The sequence below is a fragment of the Scyliorhinus torazame genome, chromosome 9, assembly GCF_047496885.1.
Source record: "Scyliorhinus torazame isolate Kashiwa2021f chromosome 9, sScyTor2.1, whole genome shotgun sequence".
NCBI lineage: Eukaryota > Metazoa > Chordata > Chondrichthyes > Carcharhiniformes > Scyliorhinidae > Scyliorhinus > Scyliorhinus torazame.
The window spans coordinates 58,674,248-58,687,320 of NC_092715.1; the positions used below are offsets into that span (position 1 = coordinate 58,674,248).

The 13,073-nt window shown below is 46.5% G+C and overlaps 1 protein-coding gene across 1 annotated transcript in view; it reads left to right on the forward strand.

Annotated features, from left to right (window-relative positions):
* The window catches only part of slc30a5 (solute carrier family 30 member 5), a 65,074-nt gene that overhangs the window by 36,772 nt on the left and 15,229 nt on the right, over positions 1-13,073 (forward strand). Inside the window, exons 6-9 of the mRNA XM_072515969.1 lie at positions 544-631; positions 733-809; positions 2,445-2,615; positions 7,629-7,917. Coding sequence (XP_072372070.1) covers positions 544-631; positions 733-809; positions 2,445-2,615; positions 7,629-7,917 — 625 coding nt within the window. The remainder of the gene's footprint in view (positions 1-543; positions 632-732; positions 810-2,444; positions 2,616-7,628; positions 7,918-13,073) is intronic.

Sequence of the window (13,073 nt, forward strand, 5' to 3'; positions counted from 1 at the left end):
GACGTTCCATCTTATTTTCTTTGAAAGACTTGTTTCAAATTTCAAGATAGCCCCCAACTGAAGAATTCGCATAACATAAAGCGTTCATGCTTTGAGCACCATTTATGATGTCAGTGTGTTTGCTGATTGATAATTGTCTTGTAATTTATTGAGGGGCTTCCAGCTCCCTCAATCTGTTGAAGTAATAGATCCATCTCAATTTGCACATTTTCTGAGCTATGCAAGGGGTGGATATATTTGATAGTGTTTTTCCTTTGAATATTTTTGCTGAAGGTGAAGGTATTCTTGAACACTGTTCATATTGCTACTTTTCATTTGGGAACCCAAAAGTTTGAATTCTTACATATGACAATATAACACCGTCATTCCTCAGCCTTTCCTCACTTGAAGTCCACACACATACCATTCCAAGCAATTGCATACTAATTGAGCACAAAACACTTGTCAGTGGTTTTGCCCCATTACCACTTTGGCTTGCTTGTAGTAAGATTAAACTGGTGAATTTGCAATTTAATGATTCAACTTACTTTCCCCAATCAATAGACAAGAGGAGCTGCATTCTTCATTATTGCTGTCATATGTTTGTTATTGTTTGACAATGATGACCTGATGGCCAAGATGGCTGAACACCGTATCCTTTCCGCTGATGGATAAAGATGAAATATGACTCCGTTATTTAGACAGTATTAAACCATGCTATGTTTAGTTCCTTAACTTAATTCTACTTTGTAGCTGAGGGACATCATGACAGTGCTTTAACCCATGCACTGTATACAGTCATCTCTCTTCTAGGGGTAGCAGACCACAAGGTAATTTTCTTGTAATAGCTAGGATGGCATTTACTAACAATTCAATCAAGTTTACGGGCTGTCATCCTAATCTAGTCAATTCTGAAATATTTCAAACAGTTAGCATTTTACACTTTTTTAATTTGTGTTCAAAATTGTCAAATTAAGTCTAACAGGACAATTCAACATAAATGACTTTTTCCCAGGACCTGAAGCTTGGTATTTAAAGAATACATAATAGTTTACAATTTCAATATTGTGTGTGGAATATTCAGTGTTATCTAAAGAGTTTAGGTAAAGTTTGGTGGGAATTGTAACCAGCTTACCTTTTGTTCCCTCCTAATCCCTATTATTTTTTAATGTTTCTCCGTGTTTTCTGCCAGGACCGTTGCAAATGGAGTCAGTTCTATATTAATGGTGCAGATTTTACCAGTCCCATGGTGGTGGGTTTGTAGGCAGGCGACCAGGAAAATAGGACAAATGTCTGGACATCTTTGAAATGAATTCCTATTGCTGGGGATGCCCTCCCAACGCAGGCAGGAATGTGGAACAATTGTCAGCATCATGGAGGCAGGCAGTAAATTATGTAATTAAGGCACCAAATAGGGCCGATTTCCAGTCTCGGCGGCAGAGACTCCCCTGCCACTCGTGCAGAGGCTGCCAGCTTAATAAAGGCAGCCTCCCTGCAACAGTCCAGGAGCCCATTGGAGGCTCTTCTCCCAAAGAGAAGGGCTGACCCTGATGCCTTTCCCCAATGTAAAATGATTACTTTTGCACTTGTGGCCTCGCTCAACAGAGGCCCTGAGGCTTCAGAGCTACAGCTCTCTGGGCCAGCAGCATCGGTAGCTCACTCATTATCCTTAATTGGACGGCATATGCAGAAGTAGCCAATTTGGAGGCTTTCTCCATGAAAATAGCTCCCTAGTCTAACTCCCACCAAATGCAGCCTCGGGACTTTCATTTGGTCCCAACATGGGAGTCTCAAAAACTGATGTAAATTCTGGCTCGGGGAGTCCAAAGTTTTCATTCTTCTTGGTGAAATCTCACACTGTGTAAGCTCTCTCTAAGAGGTATGGTAATGTTTCATCACCATGAATATGAAAGTGCATTCAATCTATAGTAGGAGACCATTTTGTTACCACAGTTAAAATATGATTTTCCATGTGTGCTGTTGACTGTCGCAGTATATTTAATAAATCTGGTGAAGAGTATCTGTAGTTCTTTCCAGCTGTTTAAATAACTAGCTCTCTGGCAGAAAAATCCTGTTGAGGCAAAATAGTTTTGTAAACAATTGATGGAATGATGGTATTCAGATTTGCGCCATTGCTCTTCCTGTGTCTGGAACAACCCATCCAGACACTATCCCATTCAGGAGAAGCACTGGATTAACCCAAAATCGTTTCCCATACATACCAGTTAACTGGTTCCTCAAAGCTGAGATTTACATTGTGGGAGAAACCGAGCTGACCTTTCAAGTCCAATCTGTCTCTTACTCTTCCAAAGGCATTTTAAAAGGTAGTTGTAGATCATTTGTTTCTAAAGCAGAAACATACAAATTGAGCCAGTGAGATTTTATTTGAAAAATGCATTTCCTTTTGAAAGAACAGTGTTGATGGACATTCACCATCTCATTAACTTCCATATTGTCTCTTTCAGGGTGGGGTATTATTACTGGTGATATCATTGTGTTTCAAAATTGGCTTTCATACAGCCTCCAGAAAGCTGTCTGTGGATGTCGGTGGAGCTAAACGCCTGCACACATTATCTACGCTAACTTCAGCAGTGTTATTGTTTCCATGGGTAGTCATATTGACTGCAACTACGGAGGTAATACATTTAGTGCTGTTGCAGCTGTGGATGATTTTACCAGTTTGCGTAAAACAGTTTGTTCACTATTGACAAATTATACACAACAAGCTGCCATGACTTAAAACGTTGATAATCATTTTTATTCTGCACCATGTGGTAGTCTGTATTAGGGGTATGACGGTACCCAGGTTGATGCTGTAAGACCATTGGTGTGGGAGGTACCTGAGACAGCAATATCATTGGTGAAGCCTGCCTGCTGGTTCCGCCCAGTAAGGCGGAGTATAAGAGCCTGTGTCTCCCTAGCAGCTGCATTCTGTACCTGCGCTGCTGGGGGAAACATCTAGTCCAATAAAGCCTTCAATTGTCATCCAATCTCGCTTCTGGAGTTATTGATCGAGCATCAATTTATGGGACTAGATTTCAAAGAATGGATCTCCTAATCAAGCCGGAGTGTCTGCAACTCAGCCCCCACGCGGCAAACTCAGCGGCAACCTTCAAATACTGACTGGCGTGCTTCAAAGGGTACCTCAGGACGGCCACGACTACACCTACGGAGGACCAGAAACTGCAAGTTCTCCACTCGAGGGTGAGCCCAGAGATCTACACCCTCATCGAGGATGTGGACGGTTTCGAGGCCACAATCACCCTGCTGAAAGGACACTATATTCGCCCAGTAAACCAGGTCTACGCCCAACATCTGCTAGCGATGAGGTGACAAATCCCCGGGGACTCGCTGGAGGAATTCTACCGTGCGCTCCTGGTGTTAGGTAGGAACTGTGACTGCCCGCAAGTTTCAGCCAGCGACCACAAAGAACGTTTGATCCGGGACGCATTCGTTGCAGGTATGCTGTCCTCCCAAATCCGCCAGCGGCTGCTAGAAAAAGAGACACTAGGCCTCAAGGAGGCACGGACCCTTGCTAGCTCCCTGGATGTGGCCGCCCGAAACGCCCGCGCGAACGTCCCCGACCGCGCGGCAGCCCCTTGGGCAGCGTGGAACCCCCCCCCGCGGCCGACTCCGATTCATCCCCTATCCCCCCACAAGCTTGTGCTGCGCGACTACCAGTCAACCCCAGGGGGCCCCGCTGCTATTTTTGCGGGCAAGCCAAGCACCCCCGGCAGCGCTGCCCGGCCTGCTCCTCCACCTGCAAAGGGTGCGGCAAAAAGGGCCATTTCGTGGCGGTATGCCAAGCCCGGGCGGTCGCCGCGGTTTCCGGGGGCGAACCGGGACCGCCACCCCAACTCTCTCCACGAGCCAAGTGCGGCCAGTGGGTGCCCCCATCTTCCTGTTCCAGAGCCACGTGCGGGCCCCCGGCGCCGCCATCTTGTTCCCCCATCTTGTTCCCCAGGGACCACGTGCGACGGATGGGCGCCGCCATCTTGTGCACCCCCAGCCATGTGCGACCATTGGGTGCCGCCATCTTGGCTGGAATCTCAGGACCCCGATTCGGATGACCACACATCGCCCGAGGAAAACCACCAACTTTTGCCACGACTTGCCTCGGTGACCCTGGACCAGTCTCGGCCCTGAACGCTCTCGATCAAGGCGACGACCGTGCTCATCAATGGGCACAAAACATCCTGCCTGATCGACTCCGGAGCACAGAGAACTTCATACACCCCAACACGGTAAGGCACTGTTCTCTTCCCATCCACCCAGTTAATCAAAAAATCTCCCTGGCCTCTGGGTCTCACTCTGTAGTGATCAAACGGTTCTGCGTAGCGAACCTCACGGTCCAAGGAAAGGAATTAAAAATTTCCGCCTCTAAGTCCTCCCTCACCTCTGAGCTGCTACGCTCCTAGGGTTAGATTTCCAATGTAACCTCCAGAGTTTAACTTTTAAATTCGGCGGCCCTATACCCCCCTCACTGTCTGCAGCCTCGTGACCCTCAAGGTCGGCCCGCCTTCCCTTTTTGCGAACCTCACCCCGGATTGCAAACCCGACGCCACCAGGAGCAGACGGTACAGTGCTCAGGACCGGACCTTCATTCGGTCGGAAGTCCAGCGGTTACTGAAGGAAGGTATTATTGAGGCTTGCAACAGTCCCTGGAGAGCTCAAGTAATGGTTGTAAAGACCGGGGAAAAGCATAGGATGGTCATCGATTATAGTCAGACCATCAACAGGTATACGCAGCGCGACGCGTACCCTCTCCTCCACATATCTGATCTGGTCAATCAGATTGCACAATACAAGGTCTTTTCCACGGTGGATCTAAAATCTGCCTACCTCCAGCTCCCCATCCTCCCTAGCAACTGCAAATACACTGCATTCGAAGCAGATGGGCGGCTCTACCACTTCCTAAGGGTTCCCTTCAGTGTCACAAATGGAGTCTCGGTCTTCCAACGGGAGATGGACCGAATGGTTGACCGGTACGGTTTGCGGGCCACTTTTCCGTACCTCGATAACGTCACCATCTGCGGCCACGACCAGCAAGACCACAACACCAACCTCTGAAAATTCCTCCATACCGTAAAAATCCTTAATCTAACCTACAACAAGGACAAATGCGTGTTCAGCGCCGACCGTCCAGCCATCTTCGGCTACGTAGTGCGTGATGGAGTTATAGGCCCAGATCCCAAACGCATGCATCCCCTCATGGAGTTTCCCCTCCCCTGCTGCTCCAAGGCCCTGAAACGCTGCCTGGGATTTTTTTCATATTATGCCTAGTGGGTCCCCAACTATGCGGACAAGGCCCGCCCACTAATTCAATCCACGTTTTTTTCCCCTGTCGGCAGAGGCCCGCCAGGCCTTCAGCCGCATCAAAGCCGACATTGCAAAGGCCACGATGCATGCAATCGATGAATCCCTTCCCTTCCAAGTCGAGAGCGATGCGTCCAACGTAGCTCTGGCGGCCACCCTCAACCAAGCGGGCAGACCCATGGCCGCCTTCTCACGCACCCTCCACGCTTCAGAAATCCGCCATTCCTCAGTTGAAAAGGGGGCCCAGGCCAGAGTAGAAGCTGTGCGGCACTGGCGGCATTACCTGGCCGGCAGGAGATTCACTCTCCTCACTGACCAACGGTCGGTTGCTTTCATGTTCGATAATGCACACCGGGGCAAGATAAAGAACGATAAGATCTTACGGTGGAGGATCGAGCTCTCCACCTACAACTATGAGATCTTGTATCGTCCCGGGAAGCTAAACGAGCCTCCTGATGCCCTATCCCGCGGCACATGTGCCACGCACAAGTAGACCGACTCCGGGCCCTCCACGAGGACCCTGCCACCCGGGGGTCACTCGATTCTTTCATTTCATTAAGACCCGCAACCTGCCCTACTCCATCGAGGAGGTCAGGACCGCCACCAGGAACTGCCAAATCTGCCAAAACGGACAGGTAGAGAGGGAGAACGGAACGGTCTGGAAGACCGTCCTACTGGCCCTATAGTCCAGGAATCTCCCAGTCTCCCGCTGGCAGGAGGTCCTTCCGGATGCTCTCCACTCCATCCGATCACTGCTGTGTACCACGACCAACCAGACACCTCACGAACGCCTCCTTGTCTTCCCTAGGAAATCCTCCTCCGGGACCTTGCTCCCAACCTGGCTGGCAGCTCCTGGACCCATCCTGCTCCGCAAACATGTGCGGGCGCACAAGTCGGACCCATTGGTCGAGAGGGTCCACCTCCTTCACGCTAACCCTCCATACGCCTATGTGGCATACCCCGACAGCCGACAGGAAACGGTCTCCCTATGGGACCTGGGTCCCCACCACCAACCCCAGCCGCCCCCTTCCCAGGTGGGATCGGTTCTCCCGCTGGTCCCATCTAGGGGTGATGAAGCTGCCGAAGCCACGCTCCCGGAGCCACGGATGCCCGAGCCGGCCCTTGCATCACCGCTGAAACTGCAACGATCGCAGAGAACGACCAGGGCCCCCGACCGACTAATTGCTTCATTTTGAATGTAAATAAATACTGTAAATAGTTGCGACATGTAACGAGGCAAAACACTGTACTAATGTATACCGGGTACCACCATAACCTCAACCTCTGCCACTGTATAACGCGAGACCACCACCCCCGCCGGACTCTTCTTTTAACAGGGGGTGAACGTGGTAGTCGGTATTAGGGGTATTACGGTACCCAGGTTGATGCTCTAAGACTATTGGTGTGGGAGGTACCTGAGACAGCAATATCATTGGTGAAGCCTGCCTGCTGGTTCCGTCCAGTAAGGCGGAGTATAAAAGTCTGTGTCTCCCTCGCAGCTGCATTCTGTACCTGCGTTGCTGGGGGAAACATCTAGTCCAATAAAGCCTACAATTGTCTCCAATCTCTCTTTTGGAGTTATTGATCGAGCATCACACCATAAGCTTTCCTCCCTGTCGCTTATAGTTTTAAACAGGCTAGCCAGATGTCTGTCACCTTGGTGTCCTGTTCAACTTGGGGCTGAGCTTTAAACCCGTTATTTTATAAAATTACCATTACCACTTATTTAATCCTTCACAGCATCATCTGCTTCTGCCCATCCTTCCCACTGCTGCCAAACCTTCCCACTGCTGCCAAAACCCATATGCCACACATAATACATGTTGTTCTGGAGAGTAGACTATCCAAGTGACAGTGTAGACAGTTTAACAAAAGATGGAACAGATATTTATGCGAGTGAACATTTGCCAGGTGCCAATGTTTAAACTGGGCAAATGAACTAAAGTACACCCTGTATTTTCTTATGTTTTGCAACAACTGCAAGTTAAAAGGTTGCTACACTCAACACCTCAAATTAAAATTGCATCTAATATTTTCATACCCATCAATCCTATTAAGAAATGCCATTAATATTGTGTATTTGGGTTGTTCACTGGTTTTAAATGCCTGTGTGCTAAAGTAATGGCTGCGTTGTTCTTGAGAGTCCTTTCCTCAGAATGCAAATACATTAATTTCTGTTAATTAAACTGACTATTCTAGTGATGTGAATAATAATGAGTTCTGTGTAGCATGGTACCATTGAAATTTACAGTGAATAATAACTAGAACATTGACATATTATAGCAACATAAATAATGAAACTTCCCTTATTAGATACCTTTTTTGTATTATAGAGTAAAATAGAGTCCTCGTCTTCCCTTATCATGCCATTTGGGACTGTCATATTCTGCGTATTGATATTGGACTTCTATGTGGAATCCATATGCTCAGCCAAAATGGAAGCTCCAAAGTGTGCACAATATGGTTCAGTTCTGGTCTTTTCTGGAGCCTTACTGCTAGCTAACTTCTGGACCCATCCAATAACTGACCAGCTACGTGTAATCAACAAACAAACCCTGCAACACAGCACGGAACATGTATTGTCAGGTGGAGTGGTAGTTAGTGCCATTTTCTTCATACTAGGTGAGTATTCTTGTTTTAAGAAATCATAAATTTGGCAAAGAATGAGGCTATTCGGCTTATTGTTGTGCCGTTGCTGTGTTTTAGGTATTCATTCTAATTTATTTTCCTTCCCTTTCCTTGTTGTTCCTTTACATTTCCTTTCTCAATACTTAGTCAATTTCCTTTAGAATGCTGGTATGTTCCCTGCCTTGATAACCATGTTGCATTTCATGTCCTTTCAGCTCCTGTGTGAAACCATTTCTTATAACTTACCCCTTTATCTTCCAGTAAGCATCCTTGAACTGTGTCCTCACTATCTTAATATTGCACCAGTGGAAACAATCATTAACTGTTTATCCTTTTCAATGTCCTTCTAATTCTGTACAATGTTATTAGATCATCTTTACCCTTCTGAATTCCATTGAATAATATCCCCAATTTGTAAATGTTCTCCACATTTTTAAAGTTGCAAAGGGGATTGAGTCGATTAATGTTTTAAGGGATACCTGCACAAAAGCCATTAGTTAGATATAAGTTAGCTAATATGACCTGTTAATTTTTCCTTTGAGCGCAGCCATTTGTATAACTGAACAAAAAGATTTTTCACTAGGGAAAATTCGTGAATTTCAGGCATGTCACTTCTGTAAAATGGTTCTTGTGCATTAGCACGTAAAATCAAATATAGCTATCTTCCGATGCAGAATTCCTGACCATATTCCTCGCTCAAACAGCACTCTCCAAAAAGTAGATTTGTTGGTCATATTGTTTATGGAATACTCATAGATTATAGAATTTACAGTGCAGAAGGAGGCCATTCGGCCCATCGAGTCTGCACCAGCTCTTGGAAAGAGCACCCTACCCAAGGTCAACACCTCCACACTCTATCCCCATAACCCAGTAACTCCACCCAACACTAAGGGCAATTTTGGACACTAAGGGCAATTTATCATGCCCAATCCACCTAACTGCACATCTTTGGACTGTGGGAGGAAACCGGAGCACCCGGAGGAAACCCACGCACACACTGGGAGGACGTGCAGACTCCGCACAGACAGTCACCCAAGCCGGAATCGAACCTGGGACCCTGGAGCTGTGAAGCAATTGTGCTATCCACAATGCTACCGTGCTGCTCATCTAAGTAATTGTTTTTGAAGCGTTCTAAGACTTTTGTTGAATGGATGGAAAGCTGGATAGCAGATAGGAAGCAAAAAGTTGGACTAAATGGGTCTTTTTCTGAGTGGCAGGCAGTGACTAGTGGGGTACCGCAGGGATCTGTGCTAGGGTACCGCAGGGATCTGTGCTAGGATCCCGACTGTTCACATTATAAATTAATGATTTGGACAAGGGAACTAAATGTATTGTCTCCAAATTTGCAGCTGATACAAAGTTGGGTGGACGGGTGAGCTGTGAAGAGGATACAGAGACGCTTCAGCGGGATTTGGACAGACTGAGTGAGAGGGCACATGCATGGCAAATGCTGTACAAGTTGGATAAATGTGAGATTATCTGCTTCGGTAGCAAAAATAGGAAGGCAGATTATTATTTGAATGGGTGTAAATTGAAAGAGGTGGATATTCAGCGAGTCCTTGGTGCCCTCGTGCATCTGTCGCAGAAAGTAAGCGTATAGGTACAGCAGGCAGTTAAGGCAAATGAAATGTTGGCCTTCGTAGCAAGAGGGTTTGAGTATAGTAATAGAGATGTTTTACTGCAATTGTATAGGATATTGGTGAGGCCACATCTGGAGTATTGTGTGCAGTTTTGGTGTCCTTATCTGAGGAAGGATGTTCTTGCTATGGAGGAGTGCAACAAAGATTTACCAGGCTGATTCCTGGGATGGCAGGACTGTCATTTGAGGTTAGGATTATACTCGTTGGAGTTTAGAGGAGTGAGAGGGGATCTCATTGAAACTTACAAAATTCAAACAGGGTAGGTTCAGAAAGAATGTTCACGATGGTGGGGGAGTCCAGAACGAGGGATCATAGTTTGAGGATAAACGGTAAACCTTTTAGGACTGAGGTGAGGAGAAATTTCTTCACCCAGAGAGTGGGGAATCTGGAATTCGCTACCACAGAAAGAAGTTGAGGCCAAAATGTTGTGTAATTTCAAGAAGGAATTAGTTATAGCTCTTGGCTAAAGCGATCAAGGGATAGGGGGGAAGGCAAGATCAGGGTATTGAACTTGATGATCAGCCATGATCATAATGAGTAGCAAAGAACAAAGAAAATTACAGCACAGGAACAGGCCCTTCGGCCCTCCCAGCCTGCATCGATCCAGATCCTTTATCTAAACCTGTCTTCTATTTTCCTAGGATCTACTTCCCTCTGTTCCCTGCCCGTTCATATATCTGTCTAGATGCATCTTAAATGATGCTATCGTGCCCGCCTCTACCACCTCCGCTGGCAAAGCGTTCCAGGCACCCATCATCCTCTGCGTAAAAAACTTTCCACGCACATCTCCCTTAAACTTTCTCCCTCTCACCTTGAAATCGTGACCCCTTGTAATTGACACCCCCACTCTTGGAAAAAGCTTGTTGCTATCCACCCTGTCCATACCCCTCATAATTTTGTAGACCTCAATCAGGTCCCCCCTCAACCTCCGTCTTTCCAACGAAAACAATCCTAACCTTTCCTCATAGCTAGCACCCTCCATACCAGGCAACATCCTGGTGAACCTCCTCTGCACCCTCTCTAAAGCATCCACATCCTTCTGGTAATGTGGCGACCAGAACTGCACGCAGTATTCCAAATGTGGCCGAACCAAAGTCCTATACAACTGTGACATGACCTGCCGACTCTTGTACTCAATACCCTGTCCGATGAAAGCAAGCATGTTGTATGCCTTCTTGACCACTCTTATCGACCTGCGTTGCCACCTTCAGGGTACAATGGACCTGAACTCCCAGATCTCTCTGTACATCAATTTTCCCCAGGACTCTTCCATTGACCGTATAGTCCACTCTTGAAATAGATCTTCCAAAATGCATCATCTCGCATTTGCCTGGATTGAACTCCATCTGCCATTTCTCTGCCAAACTCTCCAATCTATCTATATTTTGCTGTATTCTCTAACAGTCATCCGCGCTAACTGCAACTCCACCAATCTTAGTATCATCTGCAAACTTGCTAATCAGACCACCTATACCTTCGTCCAGATCATTTATGTATATCACAAACAACAGTGGTCCGAGCACGGATCCCTGTGGAACACCACTAGTCACCTTTCTCCATTTGAGACACTCCCTTCCACCACTACTTTCTGTCTCCTGTTGCTCAGCCAGTTCTTTATCCATCTAGCTAGTACACCCTGAACCCCATACGACTTCACTTTTTCCATCAACTTGCCATGGGGAACTTTATCAAACGCCTTACTGAAGTCCATGTATATGACATCTACAGCCCTTCCCTCATCAATTAACTTTGTCACTTCCTCAAAGAATTCTATTAGGTTTGTAAGACATGACCTTCCCTGCACAAAACCATGCTGCCTATCACTGATAAGTCTATTTTCTTCCAAATGTGAATAGATCCTGTCGCTCAGTATCTTCTCCAACAGTTTGCCTACCACTGACGTCAAGCTCACAGGTCTATAATTCCCTGGATTATCCCTGCTACCCTTCTTAAACAAAGGGACAACATTAGCAATTCTCCAGTCCTCCGGGACCTCACCCGTGCTCAAGGATGCTGCAAAGATATCTGTTAAGGCCCCAGCTATTTTGTCCCTCGCTTCCCTCAGTAACCTGGGATAGATCCCATCTGGACCTGGGGACTTGTCCACCTGAATGCCTTTTAGAATACCCAAAACTTCCCCCTTCCTTATGCCGACTTGACCGAGAGTATTTAAACATCCATCCCTAGCCTCATCAACCGTCATGTCCCTCGCCTTGGTGAATACCGATGCAAAGTACTCATTAAGAATCTCACCCATTTCCTCTGACTCCACGCATAAATTCCCTCTTTTGTCTTTGAGTGGGCCAATCTTTTCTCTAGTTACCCTCTTGCTCCTTATATATGAATAAAAAGCTTTGGGATTTTCCTTAACCCTGTTAGCCAAAGATATTTCATGACCCTTTTAGTCCTCTTTATTGCGCGTTTGAGATTTGTCCTACTTTCCCGGCATTCCTCCAAAGCTTCATCAGTTTTAAGTCACCTAGATCTTATGTATGCTTCCTTTTTCATCTTAGCTAGTCTCACAATTCCACCCGTCATCCATGGTTCCCTAATCTTGCCATTTCTATCCCTCATTTTCACAGGGACATGTCTGTCCTGCACTCTAATCAACCTTTCCTTAAAAGACTCCCACATTTCAAATGTGGATTTACCCTTAAACAGCTGCTCCCAATCCACATTCCCTAGCTCCTGCCGAATTTTGTTATACTTGGCCTTTCCCCAATTTGGCACTCTTCGTTTAGGACCACTCTCGTCTTTGTCCATGAGTATTCTAAAACTTACAGAATTGTGATCGCTATTTCCAAAGTAATCACCGACTGAAACTTCAACCACCTGGCCGGGATCATTCCCCAATAACAGGTCTAGTTTGGCCCCTTCCCGAGTTGGACTATTTACATACTGGTCTTAAAAACTCTCCTGGATGCTCCTTAGAAATTCTGCTCCATCTACGCCTCCAACACTACATGAGTCCCATTCAATGTTGGGGAAGTTAAAATCTCCCATCACATCCACCCTATTGCTACTACAGTTTCTATCATCTGTCTACATATTTGTACCTCTACTTCACGCTCGCTTTTGTGAGGCCTGTAGTAAAATCCCAACAATGTTACTGCACCCTTCCTATTTCTTAGCTCTACCCATATTGCCTCAGTGCTCGAATCCTCCATTGTGTCCTCCTTAATCACAGCTGTGATATCATCTCTGACCAATAATGCAACTCCTCCACCCCTTTTACCTCCCTCTCTATCCCTCCGGAAGCATCCATACCCTGGGATATTTAGTTGCCAGTCTTGCCCTTCCCTCAACCAAGTCTCAGTAATACCAATAATATCATATCCCCAGGTACTAATCCAAGCCCTAGGTTCACCTGCCTTACCTGCTACACTTCTCGCATTGAAACAAATGCACCTCAGACCACCTGTCCCTTTGCGTTCATCATCTCTTCCCTGTCTACTCTTCCCCTTAGTCACATTGAGTTTATTATCTAGTCCCTTACTGGCTTTAGTTGCT